The 16,682-nt window shown below is 42.9% G+C and overlaps 1 protein-coding gene across 1 annotated transcript in view; it reads left to right on the plus strand.

Moving 5' to 3' along the window:
• Positions 1-16,682, plus strand: part of malrd1 (MAM and LDL receptor class A domain containing 1) — a 125,573-nt gene that overhangs the window by 36,209 nt on the left and 72,682 nt on the right. The window contains exons 9-13 of the mRNA XM_052506099.1: positions 491-864; positions 1,075-1,538; positions 13,280-13,367; positions 13,608-13,787; positions 14,238-14,397. Coding sequence (XP_052362059.1) covers positions 491-864; positions 1,075-1,538; positions 13,280-13,367; positions 13,608-13,787; positions 14,238-14,397 — 1,266 coding nt within the window. The remainder of the gene's footprint in view (positions 1-490; positions 865-1,074; positions 1,539-13,279; positions 13,368-13,607; positions 13,788-14,237; positions 14,398-16,682) is intronic.

Consider the following 16,682-nt stretch of genomic DNA (forward strand, 5'->3'; position numbering starts at 1 on the left):
TGCTCTATGAGCATATCCCATTTCGTAGCTTCAGTCAGTAGTGAGACATGCATCTGAATCGGTCATATTATGACACTTTTATGGCTGTTTAACATCCCTGTCAGAAGACAGATTGTATATTTCCTTTGGATGATTGGAATGCTGCATTTGTCAGAAAATTGCAGTTCGAGGGTTTATCAATTTAATTTTCTCCAGAGCAAGCAGAAATGTTCACGTTTAATGTCCGGCATGTTACATTATCATTCCTGGACAAATCATTACCTCGTCTCAAGAAATGAAGTACACTTCAACAGAAAACTCTGATAGGTTGCAAACCAGCCTGGTCAAATGGCTGTTATGTATCAGTAGTATGTAATGAGTGGGTCCCAAATTGCAACCTATTCCCTACATAGTGAACTACTTTTAACAAGAGCCAAGTAGTACACTATAGAGGGAATAGTTTGCCATTTGGGACGTAAACAATTATCCCTCTCTACCCCCACACACCCAGGCATTATAACTCAGGCATCTCGGTGGGGGCTGCAGAAATGTACCTGCGTATCGCTGGCATGGACAACACCACCGTGCTGTGGCAAACCCTCTATAACCAAGGGAACCACTGGAACCGGGTCACGGTGCAGCTGGGCCGAATCACTCAGCCCTTCCAGTTCTTATTGGCTAAGCTCAGCCTGGGTGTGTTTGATGGAGTCTCCGCCCTGGACGACATCAGCTTCCAGAACTGCTTGTTGCCCCCAGCGGTGGAGGCGGGGCAGTGCCCCAGCCACACCCACTTCCACTGCTTGCGGAGCCGGGCATGTGTGGAGCACCTGCAGCTTTGTGACCTGGTGGACGACTGTGGGGATGGCTCGGACGAGGAGGACTGCTGTGAGTCATACTCACACAGACAGACACATAGGCAACCATACAATCAAAATAGAATGTACAGTACATGTGTGAGATACTAGAACATACAACAAAATAGGAACATTTTGGCTAAGCACTTTGCTCTTATAGCACCATATTTTGTGGGACGATAACAGGAAAACTCTTTCTCTCTGTCAATATTGTCTTCCTCTCCATCTCTTCCTCTCTCAGCCGCGGAGCTGATTTGTGACTTTGAACAGGGACTGTGTAGCTGGACCCAGGAGCAGAGCCACAAGGGAGGTGACATCTTTGACTGGACGCACATCCAGGGACCAACGCCCACCCTCCAAACTGGCCCCTGGAAGGACCATACCCTGGGCAACGTCAACGGTCACTACCTGTACATCGAGTCCTCTGCCCCCCAGGAGTTTAAGGACACGGCTGTGCTGGTCAGCCCAGTGTTCCAGCCTACCCTCCACCATGGTAATGGAATGCCCAGCATCGCCACAGGCCGCCGCCACCCCTGTGTGTTCCGCTTCCACTACCACATGTTTGGGTCTCATGTGTTCCGCCTGGCTGTTTACATGAGGACCACCAAGCCTGGCCACGGTCACATGCTGTGGTTGCGCTACGGCGACCAGGGCAACCTGTGGCACAGGAAAACTCTCTACCTCAACAGCGCCAAGCCCTTCCAGGTAACTAGGGTTGCAAAATTCTGGCAAACTTTCCCAAAATTCCCAGGTTTTCTAGAAATCCCAGATTGGAAGTTTCCTGGATTCAGGCGGGAATAAGCAGGAAATTGGGGAATCCTCCAATCAGGATTTCTGGAAAAACTGGGAATTTGGGGAAAGTTCCCTCTTTTGCAACCCTGTAGGTAACTCATTCAAAACTCTTCAAATTAGTGCCAGAGAGAATCTTTATATGTGATGGTTTATTGATGTTGTCGTCTGGTGAGTCTTTCTGAGGGATGGTTGGTTTAGTGGTATTTCTGCTATTAAACCACACTTAAAGAGATAGCCGCCACTGCTCTGAGACTCAACAGAAAAAATTCCACATTGACATCAGTCGGTCAACTGTTCACACAGATTGCATGCTGTAGTTAAACAGTCCTCACTTGAGTTCTTCGTGGTTCTAAAGCCTTGTTCACATTGGCATTTTTTTTTTGCATATCTGATTGGAAGCTGTTCTTTTCCTGCAGTCTGAATAGCCAAAAAAAGCACATTTGAATCAGATATTTCAATGGACATTTCAAACCACCTTTGTTGGTCGTTTTGAAATCAGATACAAATCTGATTCTTGGCCATGCAACTTGATCTGATTTATTTGTCCTCACGTGGTTTTTAGACTGTTATTTGGCACATCCTGTTGCTTGCTAGCTACTCTGACATTTTTGACAAGAACAAGTTGTAGCTAACGGGCTTGTTAATTGTTTATAAACAATTGAGTGATTGTGCTAGAAAGCGTAACAGCTACCTAGCTAGTTATTTATTTATTTATTTTTTTATTTAATTTTTTAATTTTTTATTTTTTTTTATAATTTGAGGCTTTTAAAGTGTTCTTACACTATGATTTTCTTTTTAAAAGATTACATTTTTTTATTAACAAACAGAACACATTCCACATCCACAGATGTGGCAGACATAAATAATCTAATAAATCAAACACAACCAACATATTTGCAGCAGCACTATCTGTGATCATAGCTATTTCCAGCTTTAGCTGAGACAACGAGCGAGGAATTTGTTTTGCAGCACCTCGCACAACATCTACAGTATATACACACATTTCCCTATTCACCCCATTCGCTCTGTCCAATTTTGAAATATAGTTGTGTAGTGGAGACCAGAGTCTATCAAACCTGGGCTGTCTCTTGTGGAGGTCATAAGTGAGCTTTCCAAGAGGAAGAAAATCAACAGTCTGGTCAATCCACATGTTAAATGTAGGAGAAGAATTGGAAGCCCACAGTAGATAATGATAGTATGTGATAGTCCTAAACACATTTTCTCTGTCTGGATCAAGAACAAAGTCCTGTTGGGCATCGAGAAGATAGAGACATGGGGTTATATCAAACTGTACATCTAGTATTTTCTGTGCAGCAGTATGTATAGATTGCCAACATCTGATAATCTCTCTACAACTCCAAAATACATGAATATACAGCAAATTCCACTTTCAGATGTACATCTTTTACAATCAGGAGAAATGTCTGTATTCATTCTATAGAGAAATTTGTAAAAACAAATATATTAAACAAAACATTTTTATTTTAGTAGAGGAGCAGTATACCCTGTCGCAAACATCCGCCCCACAACTCTTCACTGATAGTCAGACAAAGGTCCTTTTCCAAAATTATTTTCAAAGGTGTAAAGGAGGAGCCCACATTCTCAGAAAGGAGTCGATAGATATAGGAGATTTTGCCTTTGGTGGATTGTGCTGTAGCAAGAAGGGTCTCAACTTCATTCAGCTGAGCTCCATTGCTCTCCTTGGAAGTGAATGAGGAAAATGACATGTCTAGTATGAAGATATATGTTTTAAATTGGATGTTGGCACATTGAATTCACTGCAGAACTCTTGAAAGGATTTCAGTATAGTTGTGTTCTGATGAAACAGGTCTGACACGGTCCTGATCCCGAGAGTATGCCGAAGATGAAAGTTGGCATCACTCAGGGCTTTGGGCAAGTTTGGGTTGCATGTTATAGGTGAGTGAGAGCATATCTGTGAGGAAATGCCGAGGTATGTTCTTACAGTCCCTCCATGCTAGTAGGACGTTGTAAATCACAAAGGTTTTTGGGTATGTTGCCCACTTCGCTAAAGTTATTCCTGAATATAATTGAGCTTAGGGGCAATGGACCACAGGATTGGGCCTCTTATCTGAATCCACATTGAGTCTTGTCTGTTTGTGATCCATGTTAACATGTTGTGGATTTGTAGTACAATTGAAGGTAGGGAAGTGCAAAACCACTCTTAGAGTCAGGTTTCAATAGAATAGAGAACTTGATCCTAGGTTTTTTTATTGTCCCATGTAAATTTGGTGATGCGTTGGTTGGTTGTTTAGAAAAAGTAAACTAGGAGATAACATGGGAACATCTGAAATAAATAGTTCAATCTAGGGTGGATGTTCATACGGATAGCATCGATTCTTCCGACTAAGCTAATTGGGAAGGAAATCCAGGTTTCGAGATCATTCTTGATTCGATCCAGAAGTGGGAGATACTTTTCATTGAAAAGGCAATTCAGATCTGGTGATACAAAGATTCCAAGGTATTGAAACCCCTGTGTCTTCCATTGGAACGGGAAGAGTGTCTTCATAGAGCTGTTGAGTCGAAGATCGAGAAGGAAAACAATGGATTTGTTCAAATATATCTTAAATCCTGACAACTTGCCGTAGTGAGCAATTATGTCTAAAATGGGAGTGTGGGATTTCTCAGGATTGGATATGTAGAGCAAGACATGATCCCCGTAGAGGGAAATCTTGTTCTGAAGGCCACCTGCAGAAACACCCATAATACTTGGATCGCTCCTCATCAACTCCGGCCCCAACAAGTAGAGCAGGGGGACAGCGAGCATTCTTGTTTTGTTCCACATCTCAAAGGGAATCTGTGAGAGTTCAGACCGTTAGTAGACACCATGGCATTTGAATGAGAATATAGGGACTTAATCCATTTACTAAAGTTTGGTGCCCATATTGAACTTTTCTAAGACGGAGAACAGAAAGCTCCACTCCATCCTGTCAAACGCCTTCTCAGCATTCAGTGAAGCCAGCAGGACAGGGGTCTTTTGTGCGTTTACCTGATCTATAATATTAAAAAGACGGTTTGGTCCCCTTTTATTACTTTGGGAAGAAGAGTGTTTCGTCTTTTGGCAAGCAATTTGGTAATTATTTTGTAATTGAAATCCAACAAGCTTATGGGCTAGAAGTACCAGCAGGATAGAGGGTCCTTGTCTTTTTTTGAGCAACACTGTAATGCGAGCTGTGTACATAGAGTCTGGGACAGCTCAGTTTTCACAAAAATCATCCAGCGTTGGCATGAAAATTGGGGCTAAGCTGGGACCAAAAAGCTTTGGAGAACTCTCTGGGAAATCCGTCTGGGCCTGGGGACTTGTTAGGTGGCATGGAAATAATTGCCTCTGGGACCTCCTCAGGAGTGAAGGGGGAGTCGAGATCTTCTTGGTCGGTCTCCGATAGTTTTGGTAGCGAGATTCCTCTATGAAGGAATGGAGTTCTGCTTCTGTATGTTTTCTCTCAGAAGTATGTATATAATTTGCAGTAAAAATCATGAAAAGTAAAATGTATCTGATCTGGATCATAAGTGACCATGTCATCTTCTGTTCGGATTGCCACGATTGTATGATTGAAATGATCTGTTTTAAATTGGCATGCAAGCAATCTGCTAGGCTTGTTGCTATACTCATGGTATTTCTGTTTAGTAAAGAAAACATTTTTTTTTTAATCTCTCGAGTATAGTCCAAGTTTAGATTGGCTTTGGCTGCTTTTAGTTGACTCCAGGAGGAGCTGTCTGTTGATTGTTTATATGTGTATATATATATATATATATGTTTTTTTTGCAGCATTCCAGCTCCCTTTCAAAATCTAACCTGTGTGCTTCCATTGCTATTTTCTTAGAGGAAGCATATGCAAATAGATGACCTCTTGGTGTGGCTTTGGGAGCGTCCCACATTGTGGCCGGAGGAACATTAAAGTCTTTGCTGTCATGTGTATCGTTGTCTATCCATGAAGTGACCAATGTATGGAATGCTTTGTTTTATAAAATGGAGGTGTTGAATTTCCAATTCTTTGACCTTGGGACGTTTTTACAGAGGTCAAAGCAGAGGCGGACAAAGGCGTGATTTGAAAGTGCTATGGGTTCGATTGTACAAGTGGCAGAAGTTATGGGATAAAAATGTACTCTATACGAGAGTAGGTGTTATGGACATTGGAGTAGTATGTATAGTCCATAGATGAGCTATTAGTCTCTCTTCAGATATCTATCAGTCCCCAATCTCTTTAGTAAGAGAGTTCAACGTCTTTGCCAATCTAGGGTTTGTGGTGGGGACTTGAGATGATTTGTTCAGAGTTGAGTTGAGGGTACAATTCAAATCTCCAGCCAGCACGCCAAAGGAAACGCCAATGCTCATTGAACAGGGTTATCATTTTCGACATGAAAGCGGGAGTATCTGTGTTAGGGGGCGTATATATTGAAAATAGTAATTGGTTGCCCGTACAGTGACCCAGTTATTCTAGGAAATCTTTCCTCTGGATCAGATGTGTTTTTGTCAATTATGAATGGAACATGCTTATGGATAAATATGGCTGTGCCTCTATTGTTAGATTTGAAAGATAACGAAATACACCTGTCACACCTAAGCTCTGCTCAGTTTAGCGTGTTCGCTAAACTGGCATCACAGAGGTTTCTTGTCGTAGGGCAATATCTGGCCTATGGCAGTTCCATGTCAGTAGATTAAAGGTACTAATCAAAGTCATTGTACAGTTATGGAACTCCAGTGCAAGTCATCTCTGGGTATATAGGTGGATAATAGTTACAGCTGCCATCACATGAACAAAAAAAAGAACAATCTCTGAACACCCCAGCCGAATTCCCATACAACTCGACATACTGTTTCCTGTTGGATCTGTTAACCCCAAGCATAGTCGCAATTCTGTGTTTCCGACAAATGCGATCAATGCCTCATCCTCTATGCCCCGCATTAACTGGGTGACAATGTAGCATCCGTCCAGGCCACAGTTAAAAAGAGAGGGAGAAATAAAGTAAATAAAAGCAATAGCCCGGCCTACAAATAAATCCTCCAAATCCTCCAAATGACATCAAATCAAATCAAATTTATTTATATAGCCCTTCGTACATCAGCTGATATCTCAAAGTGCTGTACAGAAACCAGCCTAAAACCCCAAACAGCAAGCAATGCAGGTGTAGAAGCACGGTGGCTAGGAAAAACTCCCTAGAAAGGCCAAAACCTAGGAAGAAACCTAGAGAGGAACCAGGCTATGTGGGGTGGCCAGTCCTCTTCTGGCTGTGCCGGGTGGAGATTATAACAGAACATGGCCAAGATGTTCAAATGTTCATAAATGACCAGCATGGTCGAATAATAACAAGGCAGAACAGTTGAAACTGGAGCAGCAGCACAGTCAGGTGGAATGGGGACAGCAAGGAGTCATCATGTCAGGTAGTCCTGGGGCACGGTCCTAGGGCTCAGGTCCTCCGAGAGAGAAAGAAAGAGAGTAGGCTTAATAGGCTTAATCCCGAGTGGCGCATGCGGTTTAAGGCACTGCATCTCAGTGCTAGAGGCGTCACTGCAGACACACTGATTCGAATCCAGGCTGTATCCCAACCGGCCGTGACTGGGAGTCCCATAGGGCGGCATACAATTGGTCCAGCGTCGTCCAGGTTTGGCCGGTGTAGGTCGTCATTGTAAATAAGAATTTGTTCTTTAACTGACTTGCCTAGTTAAATAAAGGTACAAATAAATAAAAAACAGAGGTGAGGGAACAAATCCCTAAGAGGAATCTATAGGATAAGTTATTAGTTATATCAACAGAATAAAAAGGCAATCATACACATAAACATTAACTTGACAACACTGATCCTCCTGTGGATGTGTCTCCCAAATAGCCTACATGTTCTACGGACAAGATAACACGCTGTAAATGGTCCACTGTCTCACTTCACATTAAAGGTGAAATAAAAGAAGGCTAAAACGTTAGGAGGCCGAGGTTAGGCTATAGGGCATATTCCTCTCGCAGCCAAAATAAAAAAGAAATAGAAGGACGTGTTCAACAGAGGATGAGGTTGGCAGTTGTTGGGCGTTGGGAAGGGACGTGTTCAACAGAGGATGAGGTTGGCAGTTGTTGGGCGTTGGGAAGGGACGTGTTCAACAGAGGATGAGGTTGGCAGTTGTTGGGCGTTGGGAAGGGACGTGTTCAACAGAGGATGAGGTTGGCAGTTGTTGGGCGTTGGGAAGGGATGTGTTCAACAGAGGATGAGGTTGGCAGTTGTTGGGCGTTGGGAAGGGATGTGTTCAACAGAGGATGAGGTTGGCAGTTGTTGGGCGTTGGGAAGGGATGTGTTCAACAGAGGATGAGGTTGGAAGTTGTTGGGCGTTGGGAAGGGACGTGTTCAACAGAGGATGAGGTTGGCAGTTGTTGGGCGTTGGGAAGGGACGTGTTCTCACGCTCCTGGCTAATGGCGCTAGTTTCTTTTCTGAAGCTAGCTGTTTCTTGGAGGCTTTTTCGGTGGCTATTGCTCGAGTCCGGGTTAAAATGTCACATAACGTTGCCTTTTGTAGCCGCCATGGCTATTTTGACTATAGCTAACGGGGGTTTAACTTGAAGTGGAGGTAAGATTAAGAATTGGAAATGACTTGTGCGGAACTCTCAGTTCATGCGGCCATATCGTTCAAGAGTCCCGTGATCCCCCCTTACACTATGATTTTGAACACTCAAAACAACTGGGAAGCGTCCATGGCAGGCATTCATGGCAGGCATTCATGGCAGGCTTGCTACATAACCTCTGAGTGATGAGCACCACCACCAATCAACCTACACTTCTGTGCAAACACCCATTGTTACTATGACAACTAGCGTAGCCATGATAGCAAATGACTGATGTCTGAACACACACACAAATCCAATTTGGTCACTTGTAACTTGCTGTTTGGGTAGTCAGTATTCCAAAACGGATTTGAAAAACAAAACTGATTTGAGCATTAAGGTCTGCGGTGTGAACAAGGCTTAATTGCACTGAAGCAAAGAGGGCCTGATTAAGTTACTAGCTAATATACTGTAGTCAGGGGTTGTCACGTTCTTCCCTAGACTCGGCATATCTCCCCTCTGTCCAATAAACTTGGGTTTATTCCAGCTCACATCCAATTAACAGTCCAGATTAATTGGCTCAGGCCTGAGGTGAGCTGTTGGAGGAGTAAAAGCAGCCCTCTAAGGGTGGAGGAGATACACTCACAACACTCACTCACTCACTCACTCACTCACTCACTCACTCACTCACTCACTCACTCACTCACTCACTCACTCACTCACTCACTCACTCACTCACTCTATCAGTCCGAATTACGGGGGAGAAAGGGAAAGGTAAGATCTGCTGAATGAGACATGAGTTCCTCTAAACTCAACAAAAGTCAAACTTTGGGGGCGGTCTCTAAATATTGATAATTTGACCGGGACGCGCACCGACAGCAAGATGCATCTACCTCACAGAAGAAAACATTTGAGCAAGCGAAACAGCGCCCCCTTGTCTCAGTATGTGTAGCCCATGTACAGTATCTGATACTGTCTGGCCAAAAAGAGTATGACAATTCACCTCTCCAGTGAGATAGTTTGAGCCACTTTCAAATTGAAGGAAAATGATAAAACATTCTTCCATACTTTTTTTGTTGTTCACATTTTTTGGGGAAGCATGGCTTCCTGTGGCATCCATGAATACACACCATTGTAGTAGGCTTAATGACAATTACCAAATGTCATTACACGTATGGTGTTTGTAACTAACTCACTCACCCTTATGGTGTTTGTAACTAACTCACTCACCCTTATGGTGTTTGTAACTGTTTGGATGCTGGAATTATGGACGAACGTGCACAGCCGCAGGTAGCCTACTTTTTGAAGTGATTTGTTTCACAATCGGATGAAAACATCATGAATGGTTGTGTTCATGCCACATTAAAATGTAAAACATGTTTACTGTTAAATTATGTCTTTTACTATTAGGCCCAATAGGCTCCCCCGAATGTCACGGTATAATTCTCACTCTGTGTGGAATTCTAACATACTGAACAAAAATATAAATGCAACATGCTACAATTTCAAAGATTTCACTAAATTCCAGTTCATATGAGGAAATCAGTCAGTTGAAATGAATTCACTAGATTCTAATCTATGGATTTCACATGACTGGGAATACAGATATGCATCTGTTGGTCACAGATACCTTTAAAAAAAAATGGGCCTCAAGATCTCGTCACAGTATTTTTGTGCATTCAAATTGCCATAGATAAAATGCAATAGTATTCGTTGTTCGTAGCTTATGCCTACCAATACCATAACCCCACCGCCACAATGGGGCTCTCTGGTCACAATGTTGACATCAGTAAACTGTTCGCCCACAAAACACCATACACATGGTCTGTGGTTGGGAGACCGGTTATATGTACTGCCAAATTCTCTAAAACTACATTGAAGGTGGCTTAGGGTAGAGAAATTAACATTACATTCTCTGGCAACAGCTCTGGTGGAGATTCCTACAGTCAGCATGCCAATTGCACACTCCTTCAACATTTGAGACATTTGTGGCATTGTGTTGTGTGACAAAACTGCACATTTTAGAGCACAAGGTGCACCTGTGTAATGATCCTGCTGTTTAATCAGCTTCTTGATATGCCATACCTGTCAGATGGATGGATTATCTTGGTAAAGGAGAAATGCTCACTAACAGGGATGTAAACAACATTTGAGAGAAATAAGCTTTTTGTGCGTATGGAACATTTCTGGGATCTTTTATTTCAGCTCATGAAACGAATACTTTACATGCTGCGTTTATATTTTTGTCCAGTATAGAACAGACCTGGGGGTGGTCAGTGGGGGAGTTTTTTCATTAGCTTGCTAGCTACCAGTTAATTGGATTTGAAGAGAGGCTTTGGAGTAAATGGTGTAGAGCAATTTATTTTAGTTGAGGGAGCGCAATAAAAACATAATTACATAATAATTTCTGAATCAAAATTTGTAGCCCATTGAATATCATTGTAGAATTGGTCTATGCATAAAATGCATCCTCCAATTGCAATGTCTGCCTATGCCCACACGTATTGTCACAAGAACATTTACATTTTTAATTCCCTCAAACACCAAGTTAAACTGCATGCCAATCATTTGATCTCGATCAGTTTCATGGGAATACGCATTTCGATTTTGAATGACTGTTTTGTGAGCGAATTCAAATATACAGCGTTATCAAACTATTATCCTTTCTCGTAGGCCTATTTTGTTTCGATCAAAGCATACAGTGCATTGGAGAGTATTCAGACCCTTGACATTTTGTTGTGTTACGGCCTGATTCTAAAATGGATTAAATACATTTTTTTGTCTTCATCAGCCTACTCACAATACCCCAAATGACAAAGTGAAAACAGGCTTTTAGAATTTTTTTGCAAATGTAAAAAAACAAAAACAGAAATACCTTATTTACATAAGTATTCAAACCCTTTGCTATGAGACACGAAATTGAGCTCAGGTGCGTCCTGTTTCCATTGATCATCCTTGAGATGTTTCTACAACTTGATTGTTTAATTCAATTGATTTGACATGATTTGGAAGGCACACACCTGTCTATATAAGGTCCCACATATGACAGTGCATTTCAGAGCAAAAAAACATTCCATGAGGTCGAAGGAATTGTCCATAGAGATCCGCGACAGGATTGTGTCGAGGCACAGATCTGGGGAAGGGTACCAAAAAATGTCTGCAGCATTGAAGGTCCCCAAGAACACAGTGGCCTCCATCATTCTTAAATAGAAGAAGTTTGGAGCCGCCAAGACTCTTCGCAGAGCTGGCTGCCCGGCCAAACTGAGCAATCAGGGGAGAAGGGCCTTCGTCAGGGAGGTGACCAAAAACCCAATGTTCACTCTAACAGAGCTCTAGAGTTTATCTGTGGAGATGGGAGAACCTTCCAGGAGTACAACCATCTCTGCAGCACTTCACCAATCAGGCCTTTATGGTAGAGTGACCAGACAGAAGACACTCTTCAGTAAAAGGCACATGACAACCCTCTTGGAGTTTGCCAAAAGGCACCTAGAGACTCTCAGTCCATGAGAAACAAGATTCTTTGGTTTGATGAAACCAAGATTGAACTATTTGGCCTGAATGCCAAGTGTCATGTCTGGAGGAAACCTGGCACTATCCCTACAGTGAACCATGGTGGTGGTTCACGCTGTGGGGATGTTTTTCAGCGGCAGGGACTGGGAGACTAGTCAGGATCGAAAAGATGAACGGAGAAAAGTACTGAGCGCTCAGGAATTCAGACTGGGGCAAAGGATCACCTTCAAACAGGACAATGACCAAAAGCACACAGACTAGACAACGTAGGAGTGGGTTCGGGACAAGCCTTTGAATGTCCTTGAGTGGCCCAGCCAGAGCCCGGACTTGAACACGAGGTATTGTTTGTCGATTGAAAGCTAACAAAATGTGGAAAAAGTCAAGGGGTCTGAATACTGTCCGAGTGCACTGCATATCCTGCCTAGTGCCGCGCGTTGTTGAGTTTTGGCCTCATGAGTAGTTATTTTTTGTACTATTCAGTTTCAGATAAGAAATGACTGAGGAGGTATATGCTACTATGTTCGGTACTGTCATGTAAAATAATAATGAATCGTGTGATCTTGTAAACGATCACCGTTGTGAGAAGTGATAATCTTCTATTTGTAATAATAGTAGCAATACAAATAAGTGATGAGTAGGACTATTAGAGGTCAAATCTTCATGACGGTTATTGAGTGATTTGAGCCCCCTTCGATCCCTGGTGCAGAAAGGACAGATAGTGAATTTGGATCCTAAATCACATGGGTATGATGGTAAGGTTCATATGGTGGATCAGTATTTTTGCACATGGACAGTTGGGCGAGTTCAAGTGCGTACGACATGAACCCCAAGTCCATAAAAAAAAAGTGTTTTTAGGACAGCCGTTTTAGCAACCCCTGATAGAGTTTTCTGTCTTTAACGGTTCTTCTTACATCAGATTTGGCGAGAGAGAGAGCGAGAGAGAGAGAGAGAGAGAGAGAGAGAGAGAGAGAGAGAGAGAGAGAGAGAGAGAGAGAGAGAGAGAGAGAGAGGACAAGGAAGAAATCACCATTTACCTACCTATAGGCTGCTATAGTCTACACATTTATTTAGTCTGCCATTCTACAGTTTTCATGGAATCTTTGTGGTAATTAAATAGTATTTATTTAGAATTTATCGGAATCTATTTTCCAGAAATATTTGTACCAGCTTTGTGTATTCTCTAATAGGAAAAAGTGAGGGAGTGCCACTCCCCCGCGCTACAACAGCACTACATCTCTGGTTGTAGTGCTTGACTTGCTCAGGACTCAGCGTTTTGGGTTTATGCTGAAACGACAATCTACAACTGTGTTCTGAGGTAAATTGTCCTCCGTACTGTGCTGCTCTCCTGGTAGAGCGACAGTTACTAGGCTATAGGCTGAACCTGCTGAGGAGGCTGAAAGGGACATATGACTGCATCTCAAATTACACTCTATTCCCTATGTAGTGCACTTCTATTGACCAATGCCCATATAGCTGTTCACTACATAGGGAATCAGTTGCCATTTCGGACACTGCCATAAAGTACAGCATAACACACTGCACTTAGATGGAAAACAAACATACACACACAGAGCCATACATTGTTGCTTGTGTTGGCAGATTCTGGTCGAGGGCACAGTCGGTGATGACTTCAATGGAGACATCGCCATTGATGACCTGTCCTTCCTGGACTGTGTGCTCTATAATGGTAATTAGTATACATACTTCAGCAAGACCCTTATTCAACAATATTCAACATTTTATTATTATTATTTAGACCACTTCCCCTGCCATAAAACATTTTTGGGACAGCTGAGGTAAGCACACCATTTTTCTTCAGGAAGATTTCCTATTGTAGTTATACCTTACCACCAGCAGGTAAAACTGTGTCCCACTCTAGATTGAGTTACAGTTTGTTGGATGTGTTGTGTGTATTTGTTTGTTTCAGGGGACCTGCCCTCAATGAGCCCCACCACCCCCTTCCCCCCGACGGAAGCCCCTACAGTCCAGCCCCACATCTGCCCAGAGGGGAAGTTTGTGTGTGGTGCGCACGGAGAGTGTGTGGACCAGAGCAGGGTGTGTGACTTTAGACATGACTGCTCCGATGGGTTGGATGAACAGCACTGTGGTGGGTAGTGACCTTGTTCCCTCAGATCATGGACCGTGTGTATATAGAATAAGGTCTTGCCTCTCCATTTAATCTTGTCAACTGTGTGTCTCAAAGGCAAATCTGCTTGATACATATGGCCCCTGGGCTGTGATTTGACCAGAATTTGATTATTGGACACTTTCCCTTCTCTCTCTTTCTCTCCCACCCTATTTCTGTCCTTGCTGTGTACTCTCTTCATCCACAGAGAAGACAGAGACCACTAGAATTGTCTTGAATCAGAAATATAATTCAAAGACCATAGGTATTGTCTAATGTTTGTTTTTTGTTTTTTCTTTGTTTCTTTCTTTGTTTCTTTGTTTCTTTCTTTCTCTTTCTTTCTTTCTTTCTTTCTTTCTTTCTTTCTTTCTTTCTTTCTTTCTTTCTTTCTTTCTTTCTTTCTTTCTTTCTTTCTTTCTGTGTGTCCCCCAGTAAAGGAGGTATGTGATTTTGAGGGTGGTGTTGCATGTGGCTGGGAGAGGGTCAGTCCTGCTCCCTCTGTCCTTCTCCATTCATTCCGCTGGCTCCCTGACCAGGGAAACACCGTACACCTCGGAGAGCAGTACCACCGGCCAGTCATCGACCACACCCTGTGAGTCACAAACACATGCACAGACACAGGCACACACGTACACGTACAGGCACACATTCGTGCACACACACACACACACTAGCAACGTGCATGCCCACCTGAGGATTACTCCTTTTTAGCCATCTGAAAATCAACTTGTCACTTAAATATCACTGGATTGATGGCTTTCATTTTACTGTAGTGACTCTTGCTTAGTTTTTTCCCGTTAACGTAGAGACCGCGCAAAGTTTGTAATGACCTGTCAAACACACTCTGGTAATGGCTGAAGTGGGCTCAGTGGAATAAATTGGCTTGTGATGCATTTATAAGAATGCCAATGCTTCGTCTGGGATTTAACGCATCGGCTAGGCAATTACATCACAAGAAAGGTAACTTTATTTTAGTTGGTGTTGATGTTTTTGTGCAATTAAAAACTATATATATATATATATATATATATTAATGTTTATTTAATGTTTATTTAATGTTTATTTAACTAGGCAAGTCAGTTAATAAGAACAAAAGAGAGTGGGGGTTTGAACTCACAACCTTCCAGTTACTAGTCCAACGCTCTAACCACTAGGCTACCCTGCCACCCCGGGCTAGTAACCGAAAGGTTGGTGGATTGAATTCCCGAGCTGACAAGGTAAAAATCTGTTGCTCTGCACCTGAACAGGGCAGTTAACCCACTGTTCTTAGTCCTTAGTTGAAAATAAGAATTTGTTCTTAACTGACTTGCCTGGTTAAATAAAGGTAAAATAAAAAATAAAATAAAATAAATAGCCCAACGCTCTAACCACTAGGCTACCTGCCACCCCAATTGAAAAAAACAATTATTTAATACAGTTGAAAGGTTTACAAATCAAATGCGCTAAAATGAAATCAACTTCTGAAAATGAACACTCGGATGAACTATCCGCCGCCATTGTTGCAGCCCCTATTACCAGCCTGTTCAACCTCTCTTTCGTATCGCCCAAGATCCCTAAAGATTGGAAAGCTGACGCGGTCATCCCCCTCGTCAAAGGGGGTGATACTCTAGACCCAAGCTGTTACAGACCTATAGCCATCCTGTCTATCTAAAGTCTTTGAAAGCCAAGTTAATAAACAGATCACTGACCATTTCGAATCCCACCGTACCTTCTCCGCTGTGCAATCCGGCTTCCGAGTCGGTCACGGGTGCACCTCAGCCACGCTCAAGGTACCATAACCGTCATCGATAAAAGACAGTACTGCGCAGCCGTCTTCATCGACTTGGCCAAGGCTTTCGACTCTGTCAATCACTGTATTCTTATCGGCAGACTCAATAGCCTTGGTTTTTCTAATGACTGGCTCGCCTGGTTCACCAACTACTTTGCAGACAGAGTTCAGTGTGTCAAATTGGAGGGCATGTTGTCCGGACCTCTGGCAGTCTCTATGGGGGTGCCACAGGGTTCAATTCTCTGGCCGACTCTTTTCTCTGTATATATCAATGATGTCACTCTTGCTGCGGGCGATTCCCTGATCCACCTCTACGCAGACGACACCATTCTGTATACTTATGGCCCTTCCTTGGACACTGCTAACTAACCTTCAAATGAGCTTCAATGCAATACAACACTCCTTCCGTGGCCTTCAACTGCTCTTAAACACTAGTAAAACTAAATGCATGCTTTTCAACCGTTCGCTGCCCGCACCCACCCGCCCGACTTGCATCACCACCCTGGACGGTTCCGACCTAGAATATATGGACAACTATAAATACCTAGGTGTCTGGTTAGACTGTAAGCTCTCCTTCCAGAATCATATTAAACATCTCCAATCCAAAATTAAATCTAGAATCGGCTTTATATCGCAACAAAGCCTCCTTCACTCATGCCGCCAAACTTACCCTAGTAAAACTGACTATCCTACCGATCCTCGACTTCGGCGACGTCATCTACAAAATAGCTTCCAATACTCTACTCAGCAAACTGGATGCAGTCTATCACAGTGCCATCCATTTTGTTACCAAATCACCTTATACCACCCACCACTGTGACCTGTATGCTATTGTCGGCTGGCTCTCACTACATATTCGTCGCTAGACCCACTGGCTCCAGGTCATCTATAAGTCTATGCTAGGTAAAGTTCCGCCTTATCGCAGTTCACTGGTCACGATAACAACACCCACCCATAGCACACGTTACAGCAGGTATATCTCACTGATCATCCCCAAAGCCAACACCTCATTTGGCCGCCGTTCTTTCCAGTTCTCTGCTGCCAGTGACTGAAACAAATTTTTAAAAAATCACTGAAGTTGGAGACTTATTTCCCTCACCAACTTTAAA

This window comes from Oncorhynchus keta, chromosome 4 (genome assembly GCF_023373465.1).
Source record: "Oncorhynchus keta strain PuntledgeMale-10-30-2019 chromosome 4, Oket_V2, whole genome shotgun sequence".
Lineage (NCBI taxonomy): Eukaryota > Metazoa > Chordata > Actinopteri > Salmoniformes > Salmonidae > Oncorhynchus > Oncorhynchus keta.